General features: G+C 50.3%; 2 protein-coding genes across 5 annotated transcripts; both read right to left on the bottom strand.

The window, feature by feature from the left end:
* Positions 1-1590: 1590 nt before the first annotated feature.
* On the bottom strand, positions 1591-7205 carry Ecm1 (extracellular matrix protein 1). Of its 4 annotated transcripts, none has more exons than XM_075978152.1 (11): positions 7028-7205; positions 5902-5964; positions 5406-5507; positions 5216-5290; positions 5056-5136; positions 4586-4639; positions 4011-4324; positions 3367-3741; positions 2656-2876; positions 2281-2368; positions 1591-1915 (listed from the first exon to the last, which is right to left on the bottom strand). In XM_075978152.1, exons 1-11 carry the CDS (start codon positions 7095-7097, stop codon positions 1682-1684), a joined length of 1677 nt encoding a protein of 558 aa, XP_075834267.1. In that variant the 5' UTR covers positions 7098-7205; the 3' UTR covers positions 1591-1681. The 4 variants fall into 4 exon arrangements, with proteins under 4 accessions (XP_075834267.1, XP_075834268.1, XP_075834269.1 ...); XM_075978153.1 differs by having other exon boundaries at positions 4586-4636; positions 7028-7201; XM_075978154.1 differs by lacking the exon at positions 3367-3741 and having other exon boundaries at positions 7028-7203.
* A 409-nt stretch (positions 7206-7614) lies between these two features.
* Tars2 (threonyl-tRNA synthetase 2, mitochondrial) lies at positions 7615-23704 on the bottom strand. Its single transcript, XM_075978150.1, has 18 exons — positions 23360-23704; positions 22945-23141; positions 20967-21090; positions 19506-19630; positions 18739-18856; positions 18576-18640; positions 18308-18386; positions 16772-16918; positions 16323-16421; positions 15724-15941; positions 14870-15032; positions 14411-14548; positions 14164-14241; positions 10436-10536; positions 10193-10294; positions 9979-10051; positions 8911-9025; positions 7615-7942 (listed from the first exon to the last, which is right to left on the bottom strand). Exons 1-18 carry the CDS (start codon positions 23438-23440, stop codon positions 7794-7796), a joined length of 2172 nt encoding a protein of 723 aa, XP_075834265.1. The 5' UTR covers positions 23441-23704; the 3' UTR covers positions 7615-7793.
* Between the last annotated feature and the right edge of the window lie 3371 nt (positions 23705-27075).

Genomic DNA, 27075 nt, shown 5'->3' with positions numbered 1-27075 from the left:
TTGGGGTGTGACTTCCGGTCAGAGTGCTTGGGACTTCTGCACGGACTGCTGGGGCTCTGGAGCTCCGGACAGGGGCTGGGGTGGGCCGATGAGCTGCGGCCGCCCGCCTATTGGCCCTAGTGCTGACAGGCAGGCAGGATCTGCTAAGCGGTTGCTTAGGAACAACCACTGACCAAAAAAAATAAATAGAAGGCTGTGGCGGTGCAGGAAGCGGCTGGTGTGGGTTGGGTCCTAGCCAGGGTGCATGACCGGTGGTGGTTCGCCCTTTTGGCTAGAACTGGAACTCAGAAGTCTGTGTTTCTGGAAAGATGTTCTGCCACCACCCGGGTCCCAGAGGAAGTCCTCCCCAGGAGTATTCTTCCATCTCCAGCCTTGAGGTTCAGGGTTCCAGGGCAGCTTCGCAGGCCTTGAAGGTCCCCGTCAGTCACTGCCCTTGTCTGATTCACCTCAGGGCTGGCGTTCAACCCCTTGTCTGGGAACATGGTTGCTGACTAGACATCTCCCAAAGCAAATTTGAGTACATCCTTTGCTGGAAACTCCAGTGGCCTTGTATCATTCCGGGAGCCAAAGGGGGCCACGAAAGAGTAAAGCCTTGGTGTTCGCGCCCGAGGCACTCATCCTGCCGGTCTGGAGTGGAAGCTTTGCCACCCGCTGCCTCAGCTCAGCCTCACCCCACTCACTCAGGTCTTGACCTGCTCAGAGTAGATTGGCACCCTAAGCACCCTGTACAACACTCGGCACACCTGCAAACAGGCTCTTGGACAGTGAATGACCAGGCGGGGGCTGTGTGTTTTAAACTGTGTTTTTCCCAGGTCTGACATGATCACAAATGGGGGGCAAATTGATAATGAGCCAAAGTGGAAACTTTTGTTGTTGTTTTGTTCTTGGAGACAGGGTCTCTCTGTGTAACAGCTCTGGTTGTCCTGGAACTCGCTCTGTAGACCAGGCCTGCCTCTGCTTCCTGAGTGCTAGGATTAAACGCATGCGCCACCACTGCCCAACACAAAGCAGGAATTCTTAAAGGACTGAAAGTGATTTAAAATGCCAGGCTGGGGCAGGGAGATGGTACGTGCTTGCCGTTGAGCTGGGATCTCTAGCTGAGGTGCTATTGTGGGTCTGTGAGCCAGTGGGCAGCGGAATCCGAGGATCCACATAGCTAGCCGACTGCTTACCTGGGAAGCTCAAGTGCATACATACATACATACACACACACATATGCACACATGCACATTAACAAACACACACCCAGAGACCACGCAGCCTAGGCTGGGGACATAGGGACACAGCTCAGTGTAATAACGTGATTAGTTGTCAGGACGCTGGTTCCATCCTGAGCACAGCAGGATTAAAATCTCAGCCTGGGCTGTGGCCCATCAAGAACATAGATTACATCTTTTTCACCCTGAATCCCAACAGCCAGTTACAGGGGTGGTGTTTTTTCAAAGACTTGGTCACGATGGCAAGAGACCCAGCTGTTTAGCTATGGTCCCCCACCTGAGGAACACCTCCTGTGCCGTCGGTGGGGACGGCACTGGGCCAGTCTTAAGGAGCTTAGGAGGGCGTGTTCGTGCATTAAGGACAGTGAGGATGCCAAATCCAAGAGGCATTTATTGTAATGAGTGTTCAAGGAGGGTGGAGTAGGGTGGGGTTCCCCATCTAATCCTCCGAGGCTCAGGGTGACTCATTTTTCTTCCTTGGACCCAGGGGTGGGGTTGACATTTGTTCCTCCAGTTGGACCCTGCTCCCCCTGGCTGGTGGCATCCCTAGTGTCTCCGGACACTAAGGCCACATTTCTCAGATAGTTGACATTGAAGCAGTTGGCTTGCTCATCCCCAGGAGACAGGTTACAGCAGAGGGCAGGATCTTTCCAGGAGTTCCTTCGGGGACCACAGAGATTCTCAACGAAGGCTAGTTTCTGGAAAAGGAATGTAAAATTGGGTGTGGTGAAGTCACAGGTTGGCTCGGGGGCCCTCAGTCCTCCTTGGACAACTTCTGCTGCTTGAGCACTGGATTTCCTCCGGAGGCCCAGAAGCTGTGCAAGCCTTCCTAGCACAGCAGGATTCCTTGTGACTGACAGATGTGCACATCTGGAAATGCCAGAAGCTTGAGGCCCAGGGCAGGGATAATAGGTCAAGCCGGGAGGGAAGGCATCTGGAACACCGAGGAGGGTATAGCCCTCTCACCCTCTGGTTTCTGGGAGCAGGTTTCAGAGACTGCAGTGAAAGCCCATTTCTACCTCCAGCCCTCTCCCCTCCTCCTCTGTTTCCCAGAGTCACCCACCTCGTCTTCACCGCAGCAGGCCTGTTCTGGAAACGGCAGGTCACAGCAGCGGACAGTCATGTTCTGGATCAGCCCAGGAATCTGTTTACTGACGGTATGAGAAGGGCAGACTCAGGGTCTTGTGCCGTCCAGAGCACCCAAAGGCTGTGTGGGTGGTGGCTTATGCCCACCCTCCTACTACTCGGGGTGCTGAAGCAGGAGAATTGGCTCTGTTCAAGACCAGCCTTGACCACAGAGTGAAACTCTTTCAAAATAAATAAACAGCCTTCCCCCAAATGGTACTGGGAGATCATGATTTTGTTTTCCCCAAAGATACCCCAGGAAGGAGGAGGTTTGGACAGACAAGAGGGTTGGGAACATCTAATCAAGACTCACTGCTTGGTGAGAACTCTTCCGTTTCCACAGAGATGGCCCATGAGGTTAGGGGTGACTCGGCTGAGGTCAAGGGTCAAGAGATCCCGGTCATAGTTGGGGTAGGGAGCCCGTTGGGCGAAGCATTCGTCACGGGCAGGGCTAGGAGGGTAGTGGCAACAGGAGTGGGGGTGGGTCTTTATAGCCAGTTCCCGATCACAGTATTCATCCAGGGTGTCCTCCCACTGTGGAGCAGAAGAGATTACGTCAGAGGCCCGACTACCTGGCCCCTCTCCCCTGGCCACACCTTATCACTATCATCTAGGAGACGAGGCCCCATGGGCCGAGGGGGAGAGTGAGGAACTGGAGGACCAGCGGGCAGTTATGGCTGTGTGGGCTGGGGAAGGTGCGAGGGAGGAACACAGATGAAGCTCCTAGTTAGCCACTGGAGACGAGCTGCAGCAGCAGGTACAGAGGGTCAGCTGAGGCCAGAGCTGGACAGACGGACTGACGGCAGACAGGTGCATGTGTAGGGTCACGGGTGGGTCACGGGTGGATACGCCAGGACGGCAGACTCAGATGACAGACACAGCGATGGACGGACAATCACAAGCAGACGAACGTGGATGTGCTCACGGGGAAGAGCGTGGATGGGCGGCTGTAGAGTCAGCAGTGGAGCTGGGGGGCAGGTGGGCAGGCAGACAAGCTTCCGAGGTGGCTGGGGTGCCCACTTACGGCCTTCCATGTGCAGGTGTGGTTGTGGCCCTGGCGGCAGCAGCGCTGGAACTCCATCTCCAGCCGGGTCAGAGCCTGCAGCTGCCTCTGGATGGGGTCAGTGGCTAGGAGGTTGCGTGGCACAGAGCGGAAGCGTCTCAGGAGACAGATGTTTTTGACATTGTCCGGAGTGGGCAACCCCGGGGGGAAAGGCAGCTGGGGCCCTGAGGACATGCCAGTCTGGTGGATGGGGCAGGGCTGGAGCCGGTAGTGTGGCCGCGGAGCTTCCTCTTGGAAGCAAGAGAATCGCTCCTCCCCCCGCTGTCTGCAGCACCGGTGAGGTCGGGTCTTGACAGAGAACTCGGCCTCACAGAACCTGGTCATTGTGTCCTCCCACTACAGTGAGAGGGATGGGTCAGCCTGGAAACCCACTGTCCGCATTCCTGCCTTCCGCCCGCGCTCCAGGAAAGGACCCCAGGCAGGTAAACAAGAAAGCAGCATGGCCATCCAGTGCTCTTGGGGCACGCAGAGGAGGTCTTTGCGGTAGAGCCAGTGAAAGGAGCCTGAGGTCCTCCGTACCCAGGGTGAGGTTCTAGCCCTTCCATACCCCACACACACTGTCTGGAGGTTAAGAGACACCCCGGCCCCCGCAGTCAAACCCTTACCACAAGCTTCGCGCAGTCTAGGCGGTTTGTGGGGTTGCGGCAGCGGCAACAGCGGGAATACCCAGTCTCCAACAAATTGAGGGACTCTCCTTGGCGACTAAGGTGGGAGTAGCCAGTCTGCGGCAGGTTCCAGGGGCCGTACACCACATGCTGGCGCTCAGGAAGGCAGATCTGGTTGAGATTGTCTGGAGAAGGCCGTCCAGGAGGGAAGCCATCCAGCCGGTGGCCCCAGCCTCCTCTCCGGCCCTGTTGGCAGTGCTGCACCGGGTTCGAAGGCTGGGGTTCTGGGGCGCGCTGGCCCACGAAGGGCTTCTCTGAAATTGGGAAAGCAGTAGGGAGGGTTATGCTAAGGTGGACTGAGCTGAAAGAATTGGAAGACCGTGGGTTGAACAGGAGGGTTGGGAGCGTGTGTGGAAGCAGGAAGCTAGTCCCGGCTTCTTACCTTGACCCGCACTGAAAGAAAAAGGTTAACTGCACTGACCTGCAGCCCAGGCCTGCATAAGGTCCTTCCTTGAGGCTCAGGTTCTGAGCCTGCGGGCTAATGCCCGGGGGCAGAGACAATTGCTGTCACTCACCCTCTGTCTGCCTGGACTGGAGCATCTCCTCCTGATGCTGGGCATATGGCTCTACTTGGGTAGAAGGAGATGTGTAAGCAAAAGGCTTGTGGGATGGGCACCTCTAGAAAATGGGCCCTTCCTAGTTCCCATGCACGAAGGAACTCGAGAGGCCAATGAGACACAAGCCCTACTTTGTATCACTTAACCCATAGCTATGGAATAGACACCGTTTCCTTCCTTTCTTCCCGCCTCCTTTTTTTAAAGAAAGGGCTTCATGTACCCCAGGGTGACCTTGAACTCTGATGGTTAGGCCTCCTCCCAAGTGCTGGGAACACAGGGAACTGCCACAACGAGGTGCTGTGGTGCTGGGGACCAAACCCAGGCTCAAAGAAGTGAGCAGTGCACGGGGTCCCACAGGCCTCAGTGGCAGAGCTGCCCACCCCGTCGGCCTCCAAAGCCCATGCTCTGGAGTGAGAGGAGTCACTTACTTTCCTTCTGCTCAATAGGAACTTGGAGAGGGGGCTGCTCTTCCTGTAGGGGGATGGCTTCTTGAGGGACAGGACGACCGACTGCAAGACGGGTGTGGAGATCAGACAAGCGTCATCAGGACCACAGTGGGGTGGGGCGGGGGACCAGGGAAGCACTCACCTATATTCTCTCCCGACCTTGGGAGAGTGGGCCACTCTTCCTGGACAGGGACGGCTTCTGGAGAAGGCGGCTGCACTACAGAACGGGCAGTGCGGGCAGTCAGTCCACCCCTCTGAGCCAGACAGCAGGGTGGGGGTCCCTCCTCCCCACCTGGAGAGCAGGAAGCACGAGGAGCTTGTGGTAGCCTTACCTTCCCTCTGTTCCTCAAAGAGAGGGTCGGGCTGAGAAGTTTCAAAGTGGTCCACTCGGAGTCTCCGGGTTTGTGATGGGGAAGGAGGGGCTGCATAGCCAACTGGAGGCAAGAAGGGAGGACGGTGAGAACCGCAGCTCCTAGACTAGAGGCAACTGGAGGCAAGGGAGACAGAACCGCAGCTCCTAGACTAGAGGCAACTGGAGGCAAGGGAGACAGAACCGCAGCTCCTAGACTAGAGGCAAGGGAGACAGAACCGCAGCTCCTAGACTAGAGGCAAGGGAGACAGAACCGCAGCTCCTAGACTAGAGGCAAGGGAGACAGAACCGCAGCTCCTAGACTAGAGGCAAGGGAGACAGAACCGCAGCTCCTAGACTCATCGTGTGCTTGTTCCCCCAAGTGCATCAGCCATGCACCCTGAACGCTTCTGTCCTCCGACCTTGGTGACCAGGGAAGCTACGGAAGATAGACTTGGTTCTTGGGCAGGGGTTCTCACCTTCATGAAGGTGCAAGAACAGGTTCTCTGGCTTCATCTCTTTTTGCTCTGAAGGCTTGAAGGCTGGAGGAAGGAAGAACAAGTCAGAGGCAGTGTTGGGAGGTCCTTTCTTGTGGGGCCAAGAGTGTAGAAAGACCACTGTGTGATGTCTTCCCCTCAATCTCCCACACCAACCTTGATGTGAGTGGGTTGGGGCCTGAGAAAACCTGAGTTTGTATCTAAAGGGAGTGTGACATGTGGCTGGGACTCGTGGCTGTCCCCATAGCCACTGCTCTGCTGGTCTCTAGCTTCAGAGGACCTACCTCCCCACCAACCTCTTCCTATAGGCCTTTGGATAGGAAGGCCAGCTAAGCGTTTAACTGCCGTCTTCAGTCAATCTCAGATCCTAACTTTGGGTATGTGTGTGTGTGTATATATATGCACATATATACACACAATATGTATATTTCTAATAAATGGTATATAAAAGATACTTTTCTATGTGCACTGTGTCCCAGCGAGTGTGTGGAGGTCAGAGGACAACTGTGGGAGCCAGTCCTCTCCTTCCATGTGGGTTACTGGGCTCGAATTCAGGTCACCGGCCTTGTTGGCAAGTGCCTTTACACACTGAGCCATCTCACTGGCCCTCCTTTAGGCTGTAGCTGGACACAGGATACCAGACTAGGGACCAGGACAATGGGTAGGGTTCTGCCAGGCACAGGCTGCATATACTGGAATCTCAGGGTCTCCCCCCATCCACAGTGAGCATTCCCTTTTGTTCAGACTCCAGCAGTGTGGATGTGCTTAGGAGAGGGTGAATGGGCACCCCTCACTGGCCTTCTAGGCAATGACTCAGAAGGCTCTCAGGGTCAGCAGACTGGTTTTGAGCAGCCTGGGGACCTCTTTTTCTTCCTCACCTCCTGAGAGCCATCCTCAGACATCTCCAGGCCCCACAGCTTGTACATTCACCTGTCCCGTGTTGTCAATCTGATTCCAATTTGTGTTTCTTAGCAACTATCCCTAGGTATCCCTCTCCTGCCCCAGCCCCATGGTGAGCATGCTCACAAAAAGGAAGCTCTGAACCCAACTGCTGATGAGCTGTTTAGAGCCTGGCTACTAAGCAACTGCTGACCCCACCCCGACTCACCTCCCTCAGAGGCAGCAGAAGCAAGGGCCAAGCAGGCCAAGATCAAGGCTGCTCTGGATAAGGTCCCCATCCTGGGGCAAGAACTGGTCACTGGCCACCCAGAAGCTGGTTGTCCCAGGTAGATCTGGACTTGGAGGTCTGGGCCACTTGCTGCCAGCCTGCTGCTACTGCTGCTGTGTACTCCAGGGCCTGCTGTCTTTTTATATGCTATCTCCCGCCCTCCTGTTTCCTGCCGTGACTCAGGCCCAGCTGCTCCTCCTCTCAGCCACTCCTCTCAGTCATCCTGGAGCCTCCTTACAAGACTGGGAATAATGGAGGTGATGGGAGGGAGCCCTCACAGGACCCCAAAGCTGACGCAAGACAATCACAGAGCAACTTGATATCCGAATCCGTAATCTGTGCTTTGGTTTTCCATCTGTAAACTGTCTTTGTCGGGAAGGGGTCTGACAGCCTTGGAATAGGACTGGGAATGGCTGCCTGAGACACTTCCCGGGCTGCTCAGAGGCCTCAGTATCTCTTTTCCTCAGCTCTGGAGCAGCAGGAAGACAACACAGACCCTTCCCGTCAGATCAGATGAAGACACAGTCTCGGCTTCAAATTTATTTTTATTCTCCCCCCCATGCAAGCAGCACATCATTCCTTGCTGTGCAGGGCCCTCCGAACCTGGCAGTTCTCAAGAGTCAGGGACATTCTGGGCTGCCAGCTGGGCTGGGATCTCCCATGATAAGGGGCTCTCAGGAGTCTATGCCTCACCAGGGAACAAAACTCAGAACATTTCTTCCGCATTGGGGACCCGGGCGTCCTGTAACTCCAGCAGCCTCTGCACAGACTCAGCCAAGCCTCGCTCCCCAAGCTGTCGGTTGTCTCGAGTGCGAATGTTCACTGTTCTCTTACTCTGCTCTCTCTGGCCGACCACTGCAGGAAGAGGAAACAACTGCAAACCCAGGAAAGCTCACCCTATAGGCTATTTCCTTTTACTCTGCAGAAGCTTCAGAGTCCTGAATCTTTAGGCAGGGGGAGGATGGGAACAGAGTCTAGACACGGCTTAAAGGAGTACATTCAGTTGTGCCTGCTACGCTGCTGCCTGTCCATTCTGAGGAGATAAGGAAATGGTCCAGGCTCCACTCGACTTATCACTACTGGTCAGGAGACCAGGGCTGGAGAGTCAAAAAAACAGGCGAAGAGCTCACACAAAGAAAAAAACATATGTGTGTGCCCGGGGGAGGGGTACAATACAGGAAGGGAGGGGGGCTGGACTGTGGCATAGCTGGCTCTTTGTGCAGGCAAGGCGACTGGCATGTGTGAGCCCATCAGGCAGTTTCTGCTTCTTGCCTCCAGAGTCCCAACAGCCAGAGCAACTTCCTTCCTAGGGCCCTGCTTGTGCCCTAGAGCTGCCTCCACCCACTCAACAACAAACAAGGCCAATCCATTAAAGCTTTCGGTGGTTTTGGTGTTGGGATCAAACTCATGCTCTGGCACAGAGCTACAAGCCCAGCTCTTTGTTACTGAAAATCTTGATATATATATATGCATACATACATACATACATACATGTACATATACATACATACATACATACATGTACATACAGCTCAAACTTTTGATCCTCCCGCATGCACCTCCCCAATCCTGGACTCAGGTGAGCTTCATCTTAGCCCTCTGCTGTCCCATTCTCTCTGCTGTTGGCTTGGCTGGGTTAATGAGAAGAAAGCTGTTCTGAGTTGGAAGAGGTTGTGGGAAGGAGCAGGGGAGGCAGATTAGTCAGGCTCCAACCCGGACTAGGTAATGAGCCCAATTAATCCAATGTACACAAGCCAAACAATAGACTTAATACCGAGAATGCAGAGCCTGGGGCTCTGAGCACCAAAGCTAACCAAACTTACCAAACTGAAAATTGTAGTGGGCAAGCTGGGCCCTGCGGACTCTCCTGCTGAGGGTCAGTCCAGAGTCGGCATCAAGGTCACCGACAAGCCCTGCAGCCTGTAGGGACTGTTGCACCTGGGACGTGGGGATGGAGGTTTGGTGATAAGTAAACTTTTTTCTTTTTCAATTTGAGACAGGGTTTCTCGTTCTAACCCTGGCTGTCCTGGAACTCACTTTGTAGATTAGACTGGCCTTGAACTCACCTGCCTCTACCTGGGATTAAAGGCATGTGCCACCATCACCCGGCTAGTGATGAGTCAATTTCAATGGAAGCTTGAGCTACAACACTCAGTCGCCTGTCTCACCCCATCCCCCGCCTCAGTGCTCTCAGCCTTGCTGACTCCCTGCCTCTTCTGAGACACTGAGGCCTCCTTCCCATCCTGGACCTGAAACTTCTCTGTGTGCTTCTCCTTGAGCGAACCCCGCTAGTTCTGGGCTCTGTGTGCTGTCGCTGCCAGGCACCCACCTCCCCACCAGCTCTACTACTTTCCCTGTTATTAGTCTTCTTAAAAGACGACGTCATGCAGCCTGGGTTATGAACCGTGCTCTCTGATGTTCCGGTGTCCCTCCCAGGTGGCAGGCATGTGCCCGGCTCATCTGGTGCTGGGACCTGAACCCACTGCGCTGTGCATCCTAGGTAAATATGCTACCAGCTGGACTACATCCCTAGGCCCCACCTACTAGGTGTCACTGGTAAGCCCAGGCTGGACTCAAATTTGTGACCCTCCTGCCTCAGCTTCCCAAGTCCGGGTTCTGTATGTGCTGCTTTACCTGCCCGTCAGTTCTCTTTGGAAGGAAACTAAACCCACGTGTGCGCTCTGCTGGCAATGTTAGACATCTATTAGTCAGTGTTCACACATCCCCACAAGGCAGGGGCTGATTTCCTTTCTGAGATAGAGAATGTTCAGCACACAGGACAGCTGCCACTCAGGCCCTTCCCCCCATCCTGCAGGGCCTCTCTTCCCCAAGGACGCATGTCAGACGCCCTACTGTTCCTGTCTTTGCTCTTCCCCTTGCCACCAACTCACCTGCCTAGCATATTCCTCTTGCTCTGTTCCCACAGGGATGACCACCACCTGGAGCGGGGACAGCCACAGGGGCCTGTTGGGAAGAAAGAGGAGGAAATCATTCAGGTACAGCCGCAGGGAGATCTGAGAAGGAAACAGGCAGGATAAGGTCAGAAACTAAGGCTCGAACTGTGAGGCTGGACAGGAGGACGGAAATCTGGTGCTCATGACTCACCATTTCCCCCCGTAGCTTTCTGCCAGCACGCCCAACATCCTTTCCACAGAACCAAGTACTGCTCGGTGAATCAGGACTGGATGCTCCAGGGCCCCTGCCTGCCTTGGAAGGAAAATGGAAGTGAGTGGAACGGGGCAGCACCACAAACTGAGCCCTAAATCGCCTTCCAGTTATCAAGACACATCTCTGGTGGGGTGGGGCGTGCGGGGCTGGACTGGCTCAGGCTGAGGCAGGGTTCTATACCCCTTGTACTGTAGGTTGAATCTCAGTGGCAGCTGGAAGTCAAGCTGGATCGTTCCACACTGATGGGGCCGCCCCAGGGCATCGTGGAGGTGCACATCAATCTAAAAAGAGATGGGAGCAAGAGAAATCAGGTCCAATAGCTGCCATCACCTTCAACAGCCAACACTTCTACCACCCACGTCACGGGCTACTCCTCCGCTCCTCTTAATCCCCTGAACTCTTCATAGCAGAGGACTATACCCCACCTTCTACACCAGGTTCTGTCACCTCCCTCAAGGCTGCACTTGAGTCTACCGCTCGGTCTGGCTACTCTTTCCTACCCACAGGCTCACCTTTACCACAGGCTCACCCCTTTACCACAGGCTCACCCCTTTACCACAGGCTCACCCCTTTACCACAGGCTCACCCCTTTCCCGCTCCACTCAGCTGCAGATCTCTAGCTCATTCCCGCTGTTTTGCTGTCAGATGTGGCAAATCTTACCTATTTCGTCTTCAATTCACCTACTTCCTTAGCCCTGCATAACTGCTCAGTGCCCTCTAACATGTCACATGCCGAAGCAGAGGTTGATGCCACTATGGAATTCAGTGAGTCCCCTGCAATCCCATGGCTGCCCTGGTCATTATTTTGTCTTGTTCTGCTTTGTTCTACTTAATGATTTTCAAATTCTTTCCTCTCTTGGTAACTTTTCTTTTCTCCTTTCTTTTTTGTTTTTTATCAGACAGGGTTTCTCTGCATAGTCTCGGATGTCCTGGAACTCCCTTTAAAGACCAGGCCGGACTCAAACTCACAGAAACCCTCCTGCCTCTGCCTCCCAGGTGCTGAGATTAAGGCCTGCGCCACCACCACCAGGCTTTTGTGTGTGTAATGTATGTGTGTGTGCCTGTGCATACACATGTGCACAGGGCTAGAGAGGCTTACCCTGTGTCTTCTACTGTCTCAGGAAAATGGTTAATGTCAGCTGCCAACTTGACAAGACCTAGACTCACCTAGGAAATAGGTCTCTGAGCATGTTTGTAGGGGATGCTCTCACTCAGGTTAACTCGTGTGGGGCCATTCCCTGAGGAAGTCCTGGATTATAAAGTTAAGCATTGGGTCCATCCATTGTTCTCTGACTATGGGGGCAGAGAGACCAGCTGCTGCACTGGGACTATACCCAAACTGGGGGCCAGAATAGACCCTTTCTCCCTTAGGTTGTTTTGTCAAGAGCATCTGGTCACAGACAGCAGCAGGAAATGAACCTAAGACAGGCAGGATCTCTCCCTGAACCTGGAGATTTCCTCCCACCTAAGCTGGTAGCTAGCAAGTCCCAGTGAGGAGCACTGGGGTGAGGGGCACTTGTGAGATCACAGCTAAAGTGTGTGCTGGGTTCCAAGCTCAGGTTCTCATGACTGGACAGCCCTCTTAACTCAGAACCATCTCTCCAGCCCCCTATTCATTCATTTGGTTTTTCGAGACAGGGTTTCCCTGTGTAGCTTTGGAGACTGTCCTGGAACTTGCTCTGAGGACAAGGCTGGCCTTGAACTCACAGAGATCCGCCTGCCTCTGCCTCTCAAGATTAAAGTGCTTGGATTAAGGCAAGCAGCCACCACCACATCAGGCCACCAACTTTGACTAAGAGCCATTCTTTTTTCCCTAGGATTTTGAGAAGAGGTTTTGTTATATGATTCAGGCTGGATTTGAACTCCATACCCTCTTATCTTAGTCTCCTGAGTGCTGGGGTTATAGGTGTGTACCAACATTATTATTATTATTTATTTATTTTGTGGTTTTTCGAGACAGGGTTTCTTTGTGGTTTTGGAACCTGTCCTGGAACTAGCTCTTGTAGACCAGGCTGGTCTCGAACTCACAGAGATCCGCCTGCCTCTGCCTCCCAAGTGCTGGGATTAAAGGCGTGCGCCACCACCGCCTGGATAAAATTTTTTACATTTATTTACTTTGTGTGTATGTGTATTGGATAAGGATGTAGAAGGTAGAGGACAACTTTTGGGAATTGGTTCTTGCCTTCCACTACGCAGGTTCCAAAGACAAGGTGTCACTGTGTAGCTCTCGCTAGCCTGAAACTCACTGTGTAGACCAGGCTGGCCTTGAACTCATGCTTCGCTGGCTGCCTCTGCTGCTGGGATTCAAGGTGTGGGCCACTATGCCTGGCTATAGATAAATCTTTTTTTTTAAGAGAGTTGTTTTTTTTTTGTTGTTGTTGTTATTCTGGAACTCAATCTGTAGACCAGGCTAGTCTTGAACTCATAGAGGTCCACCTGCTTCTGCCTCCTGAGTGCTGGGATTAAAGGTGTGCACCACCATTGCCCAACTTAAGATAAACCTTCAAAAAAAACTTTTTTAGAACATTTTGTTTTTATTTATGTGAATGCATGTTTTGCCTGCATGTATATATGTGCAGCACATGCACGGCACCGCCCCCTGCACTGGAGTTAGGACGTATGGCTGTGAGTCAGCAAACAGGAGAACATAGAGAACGCAGTGAGGGCTCTGAACTGCTGAGCAATCTCTCCAATCCCCAGAAATAAACAAATCTTTAGAAAGAACAATACAGGCTGGAGAGATGGCTCAGTGGTTAAGAGCACTGTCTGCTCTTCCAAAGATCATGAGTTCAATTCCCAGCAACCACATGGTGGCTCACAACCATCTATAATGGGATCTGGCACCCTCTTCTGGCCTGCAGACACACATGCAAACAGAATACTGTATACATAATAAATAAAATCTAAAAAAAAAAGGTCCTGAGTTCAATTCCCAGCAACCACATGGTGGCTCACAACCATCTGTAATGGGGTCTGGTGCCCTCTTCTAGCCTGCAGGCATACACACAGACAGAATATTGTATACATAATAAATAAATAAATAAATGAACAATACAAACAAAAAAACTGTAAAAACAAATAAAACCAAACAAACCCAGCAGACAAGCTGGGTGTAGTAGAGAACACAGGTAATCCTAGCACTGGGAGGCACAGGCAGGATGGATCTCTGAGCTCAGGGCAGCCTGGTCTACAGAGCGAGTTCCAGGACAACTAGAGCTACACAGAGAAAACCCGTCTTGAAAAACTAAAAATAAATAAAGTTCCAGATCAATCTGTGTTCACAGCGTGAGAAACCCAAGGAAACAAGCAGGCCTCACATCCAACAAGGCGACCTCAGGGCCTTGCCTCTTTTTCTTGCACTGTTGGAGATCAAATCTAGAGCCTGTGCAACTTGTCAAGTTATTCTACCACTGAGCCTTATTTCTATCGTCCTGGTTTTGTGGTGAGGTCTTTGTTTGCTACCCTGGCTGGCCTCAAATCCCAGGGCTCATGTGATCCTTTCTGAACCTCCCAAGTACCTACAATTATAGCCCAATGCCCATAGTAGGCTCCTAACAGCCTTTTTGCCCTATACTTTCTTCTCTTCTAACTTGCTCTGTGAGTTCTTACCCCATCCTCCTACCTCTCGATGCCTACACCATTCCCTCCTGAGACCCAGTTCCTGCAGGAGGCTTCCCTAGACTGAGTCCTGCTGCACCTGCTGCGCTTCCACAGCGCTACACAGCTTGGCTCCACTGGGCTGACACGGCCGGTTCACCCAGCTCGGCCTTCAGGGAGCACTAAGCTCCACAGGGCAGACATGCACTGTTTTTTTATGGCCTACACAAGTTTTAAAGCAGTTCTTTGTAGATACAACTTAATTAAAGAAGACAGACTAAATACAATTCCTAACTGTGGTTCCAGCTTGCCTTAGGCCCATAGAAAGCACCATCTCCAGGGTTAAGGTCCCAGGGTTCTCCAAATTCCTCCAAGGCTTGTTGTAGGACCTTAGAGAGAGCAAGATGAGGAGTATGAAGGAGACATTAGCAAGATAACCTGCTGGCCCATGAAAATTAACACCCAGAGCTCATGCCTTTCTCTGAAGACCTGGGCTACTCCATCCCCCTCCCCACGGCAGACTGGTTTATCTGCTTGGTTTCCCTTTCTCCTACTCACCTGCTCAGCCTGGTCCCATAGGTGAGGTTCCCCTAGGAAGCCAGACGGCCGGGTAGATAAAGCCAGGTGGAAGGAAAAACCAAGAACAGCATAAACAGATCGGAGAAAATCAAGGCAGCCTCGGATCTCTGCTTCCAGCTAGAGACAGGAAGTCAGGATGTCAGCTAGATGCCAGCTGGAAATCTGAGGTGATAGGTAGTTCTAGGGAAGACAGGGCAGGGTGGGGTAGTGGTGATGGACCGGGACCAGAGGGATAACTATACTACAGTATACAAAAGGCACCCGAAGCCTATGGATGCGGCTTGGTTGGTATACTGCCTGGCTAGCACGCATGATTTCTAGCACTGTATAAATTAGGCATGGTGGCACACGCCAGTAATCCCAGCACTCAAACGAAGATGATTCTCGGCTACATAAGAAGGCAGAGGAAGTTAACACATCTGAAGAACACGGAGTCACCTGATCTGGTGCACAGAAGATGTGAGCATCATCCTGTTGGAAGCGCCACAGCCGTGTCAATCCTCCCAGACCGCCAGAGGCCTCGGCACGATGCAAGACTCCAAAATCAGCCAGTCGCACAGGTAGTTCCCGCCAGGATCTGGGCCGGTGGGCGAACATGAGGCTGAAGTTGGGATGGGAAAAAGTTAGGGCCAAAGGGAAAAGGAGCCATGGCTAACTGTTCCTTTTCCTACTCGTTTTTTTTTTTTTTTTTTTTTGAGACAAGGTCTTAGTATGCAGCCTGGCTGGCCTAGAACTTGCTGTGTGGCGTAGGCTGGCCTTGGCCTCTCCCGTCCTGAGGCTGCTACTGCTGTCTACAGAGCTCGCCTTCCCTCTGCACACTCTCCCACTGGCTCCTGCCAATCCTATCCTGAGTGTCTGGTCAACAGCCGCATTTCGGCAGGGCACGGTGGTGCATGCCTTAACACCACCAGGCAGAGACAAGCGGGTCTCTAAGTGTGAGGCCAGCCTGGTCTATGTAGTGAGTCTGGGGCCAGCCAGGGCTGCACAGTCGGACCCTGTCTAGAAGAAGATGAAAAAAAGTTAAACTCTCAGTCACGTAAGAACAGGCATCATTTACTGTGTCCATATTCTGTGATGGGTACAGAGTCTCAATATTGCTAATGAAAAAAGGCCCAAGAAATGGAATAGTTTCCCAAAATTCACTCGGGTAAATACTGAATCTACCTGTAGTAGATTCAAGACCCAAATGAGATGCCCCGATATTCTTTCCAAGGTACTTTATATTACTTTACATTTTTGTGACCTGTTATCCCAGTCCCTGGAGGAACCAGGCTTCCTGGCTCCCAACTCACCAGTGTGCAGGGCAATTCATGGGCTTGAGAGCAAGTGTGTCTTTGGGACACCTGGCAGGGTGGCCACTCTGAGAGCTGTCGGGACCATTAGTGCCTGGGGGCTTCAGGGAAAACATGTTCGCCCTATAATGCTGCCAATGCCCTGACTGTTCCCAGAGTTTTGTAGAAAACAGCGTGGGAGTTTTCACCTCTGAGAAACCACGACGGGCGTACTCGGCCTGAAAAAGTGAACACAGACACCAAAAGTCAGTGTTACTGAGAGGAGAGGAAACACGAGCTTTGTGATTCTCTCAGGGACTCAGACCACGTTGGCCACAGCCACAAGCGATTAAACACCATGCAGACCCTTTAAGCTGCTTCCCTGCAGACCACACAACAGTTAATACCTTGTTCAAAGTCAGCAGAACGTTACAGGTTTACGCTCTTTTCCTTTGAGACAGGATCTTGCTATGCGACCCAGGCTGTCCTCAAACTCATGATCCTCTGCTTAGTCTCTGTCCGGGACTACAGGCACATGCCACCATGCCTGAGCCAAACTCAGAGACCTTGGCTTCCTCTAGGCCCCACCTGGCTTTCGTCTGCACATGTGCTCTGCTTACCCTGATGAAAGCCACCAGGGCATTATAGACTCTTGTCCCACGGGGCAGGAAAAAGCAGCTCCCAGGGCTCAGTTCGTGGAAGAAGAAGAGCTCCTGTTCCTAGGGAAAGGATATTACCTGTCACTCAAAGAGGGGAGGGCTTTGGAACTAAAGGAGCAAATGACAGAGCTGCTCCCTGCATTGACTGAATCTTTGGGCAAATTCACAATTACATTCTTTGGTCAGGTGTGGTTGTTTGAGCATGTAATCCCAGTACTTGGGATGTAAGAGGCAGGGGGGTTAAGAGTTTGGGTCATTCTTGGCTACAGCGGGAGGCCAGCAAGGCTACATGAGACTGTCTAGAGAAATAAAAACTGAAACAAAAATCAAGACAAAACCAACAAAAAGCTCTCATCACATCCCTTCACCTTGCACTGTGTCACCATCCTCCCCTCTTTTATGTTCTGTACCTTCCCGATGCGTCTGTGGTCTCTCAACTCCGCTTCCTCCCTCCAGGCTTCCCAGCTCCTCAGTAACTCTGCCTTGGGGAAAGAAATTCCTGACACTCTCTGCAGTGTCTCCGGAGCTCCTGAGGATCTCCACACGGCTGAGGAGTTCTGTGAGAGGCAGAGGATATCAAAAAGAAGATGAAAAGGACCGGAGACACCGACCTTCTGTCAAATCTCTGATGCTCTCGCTCTTGTGTCAGAGGTGACCACCTGAAGACCAGTTCACCTCCGAGTGCTTTCCTTCCACAAGTACCCGCAGGATGGCTTCTCCATCCTTTGGTGACCTGGGTCGTATCTTCTATGCATCCTGGTCAGCTGCAATCTCACACAGCACTTCTCTACATTCTCATTGCCCCACCAGCGCCTTACAGTAGGCTCCACCTCCTAATAAATCACTGCTTAGGAGAAAAACTAAATGTCCGTCTGTCCACCTTTCCTTATCAGTACTACAGACAGCTGCTAGAGAAGTCAGACTTCCACACCCATCTACGCCTAGCCGTATGAAATTCAAATGTCCCTGCTTGCGCTTCAACAGTGTTAATAAGAACCTTCGCTGTTGTTTTTAACACAGGGCCTCAGGTAGTCAAAGGTGACCCCAGATGTGATGTAACACTCAAGGATAACCTTGAATTCCTAATCTTACTGCCTCCATTTCCCAAGTGCTGGGATCACAGGCATGTATTAACGTGTCTAGTTTGAAAGAACCAACAATTTATAGCTTTTTTCTTTTCTTTTTTTAAAATACTTTTATGGTTTATTTAACTTTATTTTATATGCATTGGTGTGAAGGTGTCAGATCCCCTGCAACTGGATCTTCAGACAGTTGTGAGCTGCCATGTGAGTGCTGGGAATTGAACCCGGATCCTCTGGAAGAGCAGTCACTCTTAACCACTAAGCCATCTCTCCAGCCCCTATAGCCTTTTTCTTGAACACTGTCCTGAGCTAGCTGACTTTGTTTCTATAGTGTGGCTGTACCAGTGGTACAGGAATAGTCAGTCTCATTTTACAGATAGGAGCAGCAGGTAAGGAGATTTGGCTAACGCTACACACCTCACTAGTAGCAGAATAAGATCACGCACATGACTAAGTTTTCAGGAGGTTTTTTCTACACATCTGCCTATCTCTTGCTACCTTCCATCCCATGCAGTACCACGATGTGTAGGAAGAGTACTTCATGGAATGCCCTTGCCTTGGGTGATCTCCCTGGTATCAGTCAAACAGAAGCACCTGTTCTCCCAGACATGGTCCTTCTCGACACATGCCTTCCTCATATGACCCCGTCACGATCTTGCTTCATTTCCCTTAATCCAGACCCAAACTAGGGAGTCTAAATTGAATTCTGGACCCTGCCATGAAACCTTGATTCCAGAATGGGGGAACCTGTCTTCCTCCTAGATTCCCTCATAGTCATCAAGCGGAGAAGGGGCAGAGGGCTTTCTTTCGGCTCTGCAGCGCTCTCCCGAGAGAGCAGGGCATCTAATCACACCGTCAGCTCACCGCCAGCAGCTTCAGAGCTCCAATCTGTCCAGCGTGCCGCAGATGGGGGCCCCGGCAAAGATCCACTGACATGCCACACCTGAGACAGAGAGGCCTCTTAGTGCTTTCCAGGTGTTCCTGTTCAGTTTAGTTCAGCTTCAACTGACAGAGGGGTGTTGATACAGAAGCTGTTTTGCCAACAGAGAGTAAAAGCAAATTCCTCTTCCCACTTCTTTTTCTAGAGCCACCGCCCTCCTTCAGTCCAGTTCTCTGTCTTGACAAGGCTCACCCATACACTGTTGCTGTCGGGCCTGTCACTTTCTCCTCGATCAGATGAAGCTTGAAGTGGTTATCCTGGAGGAAGGCAGAAAGGCTTGTGGAGCTACAAGGGCATCCTGGAGCCACCCTTTCCTTCAAGTCTCACCAAACTCCTCTCCTCACTGCCAACTCACCTTGAAGAGCTGCCGAAGCTGATCCCGAGAAGCCTCTAGCCTCCGGAACGGTGGTGCTGCAGCTATGATCTCCTGGCAAATCCGTTCTAAAAGGGGCAACTCTGGGCTCCGGACTGTCCTGGAAAAGGGAATTGTTGACCTGCTTCTTCAGAGACAACCTGAGTCATGACACATTAGCTAAGGAGTAAAGTTCTGCCCTTTGACGAAGAAATCTTTAATTAACTGGCAAAGACAAACTCAGAAAAAACAAATCGAAAATTATGTATAGTTTTTGTTTGTTGGATTGTTTTTCAAGATAGGGTTTCTCTTTGTGGCCCTGGCTATCTTGGAACTCACTCTATAGACCATATAGGTTAGCTTTGAACTCACAGAGATCCGCCTGCCTCTGCCTCCTGAGTGCTGGGATCAAAGGGCTGCACCAGAACAACAGCATAGATTATTTTGTGTGTGCATGGTGCTGAAGACTGAACCCAGGTCTGTGATCATGCTAGGCAAGCACTCTATAGGCAAGACAGGAGGATCATGAGTTCAAGACCAGCCTGGGCTAAAAATGAGAAAGGGAGAGAGAAGGAGCAGAAAGACAGTGTGTGCTGAAGGAAGGAAAGCTGGAGGAATGAGACCACAATAGTAATAAACTCCCACAGACTGGAAGAGGGGGGCTCCAGCAGAGTTAGAAGACAAACTTGCTAGAGCTTCTCCTCGAAACTGCATTTGCTCTGAGACCCCGGAAACCACCCCAGAATCAATCCCCTTCCTTGACGGCTCACCTCTCTTTTCCCAGGAAGAAATCATGGTAAAAGCCAGATTCTGTACTTGGACCTCGGCAGAGAACAGCACCCAGTTGTTGCTCAGCTGCTGCGCCCAGAACGTGGGCACTAGAGTGCCAGAATACCTGGAGGAACAGGACCAAAATGAGCTCGGCAACTGCTGGCTAGGTCCCGGCTCTGCTGCCTTCCTCGGGGCTGGCTGAGAAGTTGCAGCACTTGTCTTAAGATTGCCTGCTGCAAAATGGAGAGTCTAGGTTTCTGAGAGTGACTTCTGCACAGTAAACAGTTGTCTAAAGGGGGCTGGAGAGACGCTCCAATGCTCAAGGATGCTGTTCCTGCAGGTGAAGCAGATTTGGGTCCCAGCACCCAGATCGTGGCTCACAGTCACCTGTAACTCTGACTTCAGGGGATCTGACACCCTCTTCTAGACTCCATGGGCACCAGGCACATAGGTAGACATGTACAAACACACAGGCACTGACAGGTATAAAATAAAATCTTTCTTTAAAGCAGAGAGCCAATGTCGTCTCTTCTGCTGCTGGGTGGAAGTGCAGATCCAACTCACACATCTTCAGTGTTCCTGGGCCAGGGGCACAGAAGCAGGAGGCCAGTGCCTCCTGCTTTAGAGCTTCCTGATATAGTACTTAGAAAGAATGTGGTTCCTGACTGGCTGTGCTGGCACACACAGACAGAAAGCTACGGTTGGTGTCTGCTGTCACTGTTGCTTGTGTGTGTGTGTATCGCTACAATTCAGGGCTTCATCCATTCGCCATCCGCAGCTTCTGCTTTGCCTTCTGGTGCCACTTTTTTCTAGTCCAGAAATCTAGTATGATGGAACTATTCTTGGATTTGTTCACTGTCCACATTTGGATGACAAAAGAAATACATTTTTCTGGTAAGCAAGCTCTGTGATACCTGAGCTGACACGGAATGAACAAAGCACCTAGGTTTTGTGCTCAGTCATGGAACCCCATGAGAACTGAGCACACATCACGGGTGACTTGCACTGTGTGTACGCAAGAATTGCGGAGGTTGAAAAGGCACGTTACCCTTCTGCTTCTCAGCTCATTCTCTCCCTTTCGCTAGCACACAAGCTGTTTGATCAACAGAACAATGCTAAGTAAATGCCTTCATCAAGGCTTCCAGCTTTGATTAGATGGTGAATATAGTCTGTGGCATGTCTCCTCAGTTGCAAACTGAGAAACTGAGGCAAAAAAAATTTTGAATTTTGCTAGGTGGTGGTGGTGCAGGCCTTTAATCCCAGCACTGGGGAGGCAGAAGCAGGGAGATCTCTGTGAGTTCAAGGTTAGCCTGCTCTACAGAGTGAGTTCCAGGACAGTCAAGGTTACACAGAGAAACTCTATCCTGAAAAACCAAAATACATAAATAAAAATTAGAATTTCCAGTTTAAAGATCGTTTAGCTAATTAGGTTCTGTTCTTGTTATGTGGAAGAAACTTACCGCTTTGCCTTCTGGGGAATCAAAGGTCAGGAATCTGAGGTGGCAGTCTGTCTCCAAGGGCCGCTCCAGGTCATAGAGCTCTCCATCTACTTCAGCAGCCACAGCGGTGTCAGCCAGTGTTGAGCTGCAGCAGGCGAGGGCAGGAGCGATGGAGAAGAGTGAGGTCACAGCCCACAAGGACAAGAGGCAGGTATCTCAGGAGCTTTATGTTTGTTAAGTGGAAATGAGCTTCCAGAACAATAAAACTTACAGAAGGACAGAGACTCTGAAACTACAAGGATAAATTATCAAGGACCCCTCGCCCCCTTTTAAAGATAGGTCTTGTTATACGGTCCAGGCTGGCCTTGAATTCTGAATCTTTTGCCTCCACTGTCTGAATGTGAAGATTATAGGCCTCTACCACCAAATTTGGCAAGAAAGGCTATTCGGGTATAGTGGCTCACACCTGTAATCCAGCACTTGGGAGGCTTAAGCAGGAAGATTTTCATAAACTCAAGGCCAGCCAAGACTACAGTAAACACCGCCCTGAGTCACCATGAGGTGTGGCTGGGTCTCACTACTCTTCCGTAGACAGTAAGCATGCTTTCTCTGATTTCCACAACTTAGCAGCCTGGCCTTGCCCCTTCTCTCCTCGTTCTCTTCAGGCAGCTGCTAAGATTTACAGCTTGACTGCCCTGCAGGTAGGTTCTCTTTCTTTCTTTCTCTCTCTCTCTCTTTTAGTTTTTCGCGACAGGGTTTCTCTGTGTAGCTTTGGAGCCTGTCCTGGAACTAGCTCTTGTAGACCAGGCTGGCCTTGAATTCACAGAGATCCACCTGCTTCTGCCTCCCCAGTGCTGGAATTAAAGTCGTGTGCCACCACTGTCTGGCTTTATTCATATTTTGAGACAGGATTTCTCTGCATATTCTTGGCTGTCCTGAAACCTGCTCTGTAGACCAGACTGACCTCAAACTCACAGAGATCCACCTGCCTCTGTCTCCCAAGTGCTGGGATTAAAGAACTGTGCCACCACTGCCAGGTGGGAGGTTTTTTCTTTAAGTCAAGTAAAACTGTCCTTGAACTTGGAAAAAAAAAAAAGCATGGGTAGAAGACCTAACTCAGTCTGTAGAAAGCTTGCTTGCATGCAAACAGACCTGGGTTTGATTCCCAGTCTTCTATTAACTAGAAATGGTGGTGCACATCTCTAATGTCAGAACTCAGGAAGTGGAGGCAGAAGAGTCAAGACATGGAGCCCGAGCATGTCTGTAAGGGGTAAGGGTGCTTGTTGTCAAGTCTGATGAAGGAAAGAACTTCCTCCACTGTGCACTGGGTCATGCATGTGTGTGGGCGTGCACAGGCACACGTGTGTGAGCGCGAGGACAGGGAAACATACTAAACACAAAAAATAAATAAATTCTGTACGAAAAAATTTTGGAGACAGGCTCTCCCTACACAGCCCAGGTTGCCTGGAACTCACGGTATCCAGCAGGCTGGCCTTGCATTAGAGACCCACCTGCCCCGTGGATGCTGGGATTAAAGATGCACACCACCACACCCAACAATATTTTTTCTTTTAAAAGATGCTTCTTTGGGGGTGGGGGGTATAGGTGTGTATTCTTCCCTGGGAGCCATTAACCATGTTTTTAGAAACAGAGTCTCTCATTGGCAAAGGAGCTCCCCCAGCAGGGTGGGCGGCTGGCCAGACAGTACAGGAATCTGTTGGGATTATAAGAACATGTCACCACATCCACCCTTTTTATTTTTAAACTTAAAATATTATTTCATTTATTTATGGGGGGGGGGGGCATATGCTACAGGCCCTTATGCTTGTGTGACAATCACTTTGATGACTTCACCTCCTCTTCCTGACCAAAGACTACCCTTTTGATACCAAACAAAGAAAAAGAAAAAAAAACAAAACTGTTTTCTTTCCCTGACCAGGTGCAGAGAAAATAATGGACAGAAAAAAATAATTCTTGTAAGTAGAGGATGGCTTGATACCTGATCTGCTGGGCTAGTTGGTAAGGGGTTGTGTTCCACGCAACACCATCTACCTTCTGGCCTTCAGGAAGTGATATCTTAATAGCCCGGGCTTTCTTCTGTATCACACTCGCTAACCTTTTCACCTGAGCGGCCCACAGCTCCTCAAAGAGGGCAAATCGCTCTGCCAGCCAATGGGGAGGAGTCAGCACAGAGGCCTGAGGAGAAAGGCACAAATTAGGAGGTTATTTCTGGCCGTATTTTCACTACTCCGCAAAGGGGGCGGTGGGGGCTGTGGATGTTTAAGTTCACAGTAGGCGTCAGGTTGGGGATTCAAGGGGACCGCACATTTCAGAGTGGGGCAGCAGGGTATGGGAAGGCTGGACAGCTTGTGCTTTGGACTCTGCTGGGCTGGACGGTTAGGGGCTTTGCGTACCTCATGCACTGTGTGCAACTCGCAGCCGCGGAACCCCGGCAGCGGGAGCCCGAGCCGGCGCCACCTCAGACAGAGAGCCATGCTGCCTCAAGTCGGTGCCTCCATGCTCAGATCACCGCTTCTTTCTCACCAGAGTCCTCATTGGCGTCTGAGCTAACAATATCCCCTCCTATTGGATAAAGTAGCCGCCACTCGGTCAGGTACCACCCCCAGGATATCCGCCGAGGCACGTCACACACCGCAGCAGTCGTTCCGGGAATGGTTCCGGTTGACCGGAAGGTGGAAGCTGTGGCACATACCTGATGCCCAAAGTGACAGGAAGGTGCCCAACTTTTAGGACAAGGGCAGACCTCCTGAGAGCAAGAGTGAGAGAAAAACAGGAGTGGAAATTAGTCGTTTTCCTTTAATCATAAATTTTTAAACATCCTTAAAAAGGCAGGAAGGAAACAAGAGTACAGACACTAGAATTAAACATCTAGTGTAAATCTTGGAACTGGTACTAAGTAGTTTTTGGTGAACTGTTTCTGTAATCTCGATTTTCTCATCTATAAAGCTAGAAGAAAAATATCCAGCCCAGCTGGGTGGTGGTGACACACTCCTTTGAGAACAGCTTGGTCTACAAAGCGAGTTCCAGGACAGCAACCCTGTCAGGGGCAGGGGAGTATCTGTTCCAGTTGTTGAGGCACACCTGATGTAAATAGTTAAACTCTCAATGTTTGGTATACCATAAGAGGCACCAGCAGCAAAATGCTGCTATTACCATTGGATATAACAACTCTAAGACTGGGACAATCGGTGGAAGCCATTCCTTGGGCCCTTCCTAGTCATTCCTGGTGGAGGGACTTTAAGACACAGCTAGATGTGAATTTTAATTTGTCATTGCTGTGTGTGTATGAAGTATGTTTGTGGGCACAGGCAGCACAGCTGTGGAGGCCAGATGCCACCCTCCTGCAGATGCCACCCTCCTGGAGGCAGCTCTGTACTTTCACATCATGTGGGTTCTAGGCATAGAACTTAGGTTGCCAGGTTTGGGCAGCAGGTGCCTTTATCTGACAAGCCATCTTACTGGTCCCAGAAATGGAATTTGAAAAATCACAGAAGATAGTTTAAGGTCAAAAAGTGCTGATGACCTGGGCGGTGTTGGTGCAGGCCTTTAATCTCAGCAGTAGGGAGACAAAGGCAGGTGGATCTCAATGAGTTCGAGGCCAGCTTGGTCTACAAAGTGAGTTCCAGGACAGCCAGGACAGTTCCACAGAGAAACCCTGTCTCAAAAAAAAAAACAAATAAATAAAATTATAAACAAAATAAGGTGCTGATGAATTTCAGGTTTGCACGCTTCCAGCATTCCGTTTCCTTCCTCTAGCTGACCCCCTGATCACCTTAGAGGCATTTCTCTGTTCCTCACCTAAGCTTTGTGCCTTTCATTACTACTCCAGCCTTCATCTTCCTTTATCTTTTATTCTTCACCATTCAATCTAGGATACAGGGCTAGCTATATTTAGTTAGCTTTATACAGTAAAAACAGAAACATGGTCAGATGTGTGGAGAAGCATAAAGGGAAGGGAACTTGTTAGCGCCTGTTCGGGTTCAATTAGTTCCCTCACCTGGGGGTAAGGATGCTTAGTCCATTCCCAGACTGCAGTGGTGATAGGATCAAGGGGTCTTGTGGAAGAGTTGTCAGAAAAAGCTGCTTAACTTAGGCTTCCAGAGAGGCCCAAAGTTCTGTCTGGGGATGGCAGCTGACTTGCATCATAGCCCACTCTGGGGCTCCATCTTCTGATATCTTAGACATCCTGAAATACAAAGAAAGAGACAAGGCTGTAGAGATTTTGAGTGTGCATTCTTGTGGTGAGAGCACAGCGTTTTAAGTAGCATTTAGAAAGGATGGCAATGGCAGAACAAGGTTTTCTTGTGACGCTGTAACAGAGACAGGCAACAAAATGGTAGGACACTCAATAATCACTGAGTTAAGTATGTACTGGAAACTCTACCTTTTGACATTAAAAAAAATTATTCCACTGTGTCCTTTTGCTAGGATCACAGAGAGATGCCACCCTGCATGACAGCTCCTTACACTCATCCTTCAACATTTATTATGTGCAATGCACCGGGCTGGTGTTGATTGATCAGCTACCACATCATCACATATGTAACTTGGGCTGCAGTAGAGGAAGGAATGTTGTATGCCCACTGAAGCAAACCAGACAGCTAAGACCAATGCATTAATCAATGGTTCTCCTAGTACATGCCTTGGCTTCGGGGAACCCTAAACCTTTAGTCTATCTGAAAAAATATCTCTGAAACTTTTTTTTTTGCCCACCCCACTCATGCCTGAGTCCTTGGGTGCATCACTATTTCATCATTTCATCTCATTCCAAGAACTCAGTCTAGTGTTCTTATGCTCCCTTTAAACCATGGGAAATGATCCCATGGCCAAATCCTAGTCTGTCCAAACCCACGACCTTGCTTGCTCATACATCCACGATGACACCCTAAGTAAAGCCAGATTACTCATAATGAATCGTGCTTGCTAACATGGATTTGCTTCTTTTTCTTTCAAACATCATGACTCAGATGTTTGTGGCCAAAAAGGTCTTTTAGAGTGAAGAGTTTCAAGAAAGTCAAAAAAGGTGATGCCTCCCGACTTGCTTCTATGGTTGTAGAAAATGAATAAACAAGAGTCACAAAAGTGTAAGGAAAGTCTGCAATGAAGGATGTTTTAGATCCTTAATCAAAATTTAGGAATCTCTCTTCTACTCTTAGACCAGGCTTCAATTAAATTAATAAAAAGAAAACAAAAAACAAAAACAAAGACCAGGGATCCTCACCTGGCTGAAGTTTTGGTAAAAGAAAGAGTTTGTCTTTCTAGCTTTAAGCCACTAGAAGCTATCTCCAATGAGCGGCTTTTTCATCCACCGGGATCAGTGTATAGCCCTCAAATCCATTTTAGCTCTGGGACACGGCCTGAGCCTCACAAACAAGAACACTACCACTCTTACAGCTCCAGCTCATTTAGCAAATGCTGGGAAGTCAAGTTTAGATAGAGGATTCGCTAGTCATGTGGAAGGTCTAACATGGGACCAATTTTATACTTTAATAACCTCTATTGGCCTCGGCAAGGACTAACTGCTCATGTGGACGCAAAGGGCTCTACCATATGAAAGCAGGCGGGGGAGCAAAACTGGATGTTGTCAATATCCTTTCTTCCCATTTTCACAGATGGCCCAAGAAAAACAGAACCGTCAGGTCCTTTCTTTTCCACAGATCAAACGTCAAAGGACTTGACCATGTTACAAATACAAGAGAATACAATAAGAAACAAAAATTTGGAGAACACTTAAGTTTGCCATGAACCCAAACAAGTCCAAGATAGACTGGGTTAGCAACATCCTTTTGAGTCAAACATGAACAGATGATGGTTTCGTTTCTCAGGTGGCACCACAGATCTCCCTATGCCTCCGCCCAAAGAGGCTCCTGCCTAGGTGAGAACAAAGGGACTAGGAAACAAACAAAAAAGGGGAGAGGCTGGGATACCGATTCGTGCTTTATATGTATGAGGTCCTGAGCTTGATTCCAAGCACGCATGCAGAGACACACACCAAAAAAATAAATGAAATTAAAAAAATAAAATCCCCTTTGTTCCTAGACCGGGGCCTTTTAAATGTTAAGCATGTGCTCTACTGCAAATTAGTCCCCTCCTACCCACACAAAAACAA

This window comes from Microtus pennsylvanicus, chromosome 7 (genome assembly GCF_037038515.1).
Source record: "Microtus pennsylvanicus isolate mMicPen1 chromosome 7, mMicPen1.hap1, whole genome shotgun sequence".
Taxonomy (NCBI): Eukaryota; Metazoa; Chordata; class Mammalia; order Rodentia; family Cricetidae; genus Microtus; species Microtus pennsylvanicus.
The sequence above is the reverse complement of the archived record's forward strand: the minus strand, read 5'-3'. Positions and strand labels throughout refer to the sequence as shown.

Bases quoted from the DNA above. Each gene is read 5' to 3' on its own strand.
- Ecm1 (XM_075978152.1), bottom strand. From the start codon at position 7,097: ATGGGGACCTTATCCAGAGCAGCCTTGATCTTGGCCTGCTTGGCCCTT. The intron at 5,137-5,215 runs GTGAGTGCTTCC...CCCGTCTTGCAG, and splicing joins AAGGTCGGGAGAGAATATAG to TCGGTCGTCCTGTCCCTCAA. The intron at 2,877-3,366 runs GTAAGTGGGCAC...TCTGCTCCACAG, and splicing joins ACACCTGCACATGGAAGGCC to TGGGAGGACACCCTGGATGA.
- Tars2 (XM_075978150.1), bottom strand. From the start codon at position 23,440: ATGGCTCTCTGTCTGAGGTGGCGCCGGCTCGGGCTCCCGCTGCCGGGG. The intron at 16,422-16,771 runs GTACAGAACATA...TCCTTTCCCTAG, and splicing joins ACCACAGACGCATCGGGAAG to GAACAGGAGCTCTTCTTCTT. The intron at 15,033-15,723 runs GTGAGTTGGGAG...TCCCAACTTCAG, and splicing joins ATGAATTGCCCTGCACACTG to CCTCATGTTCGCCCACCGGC.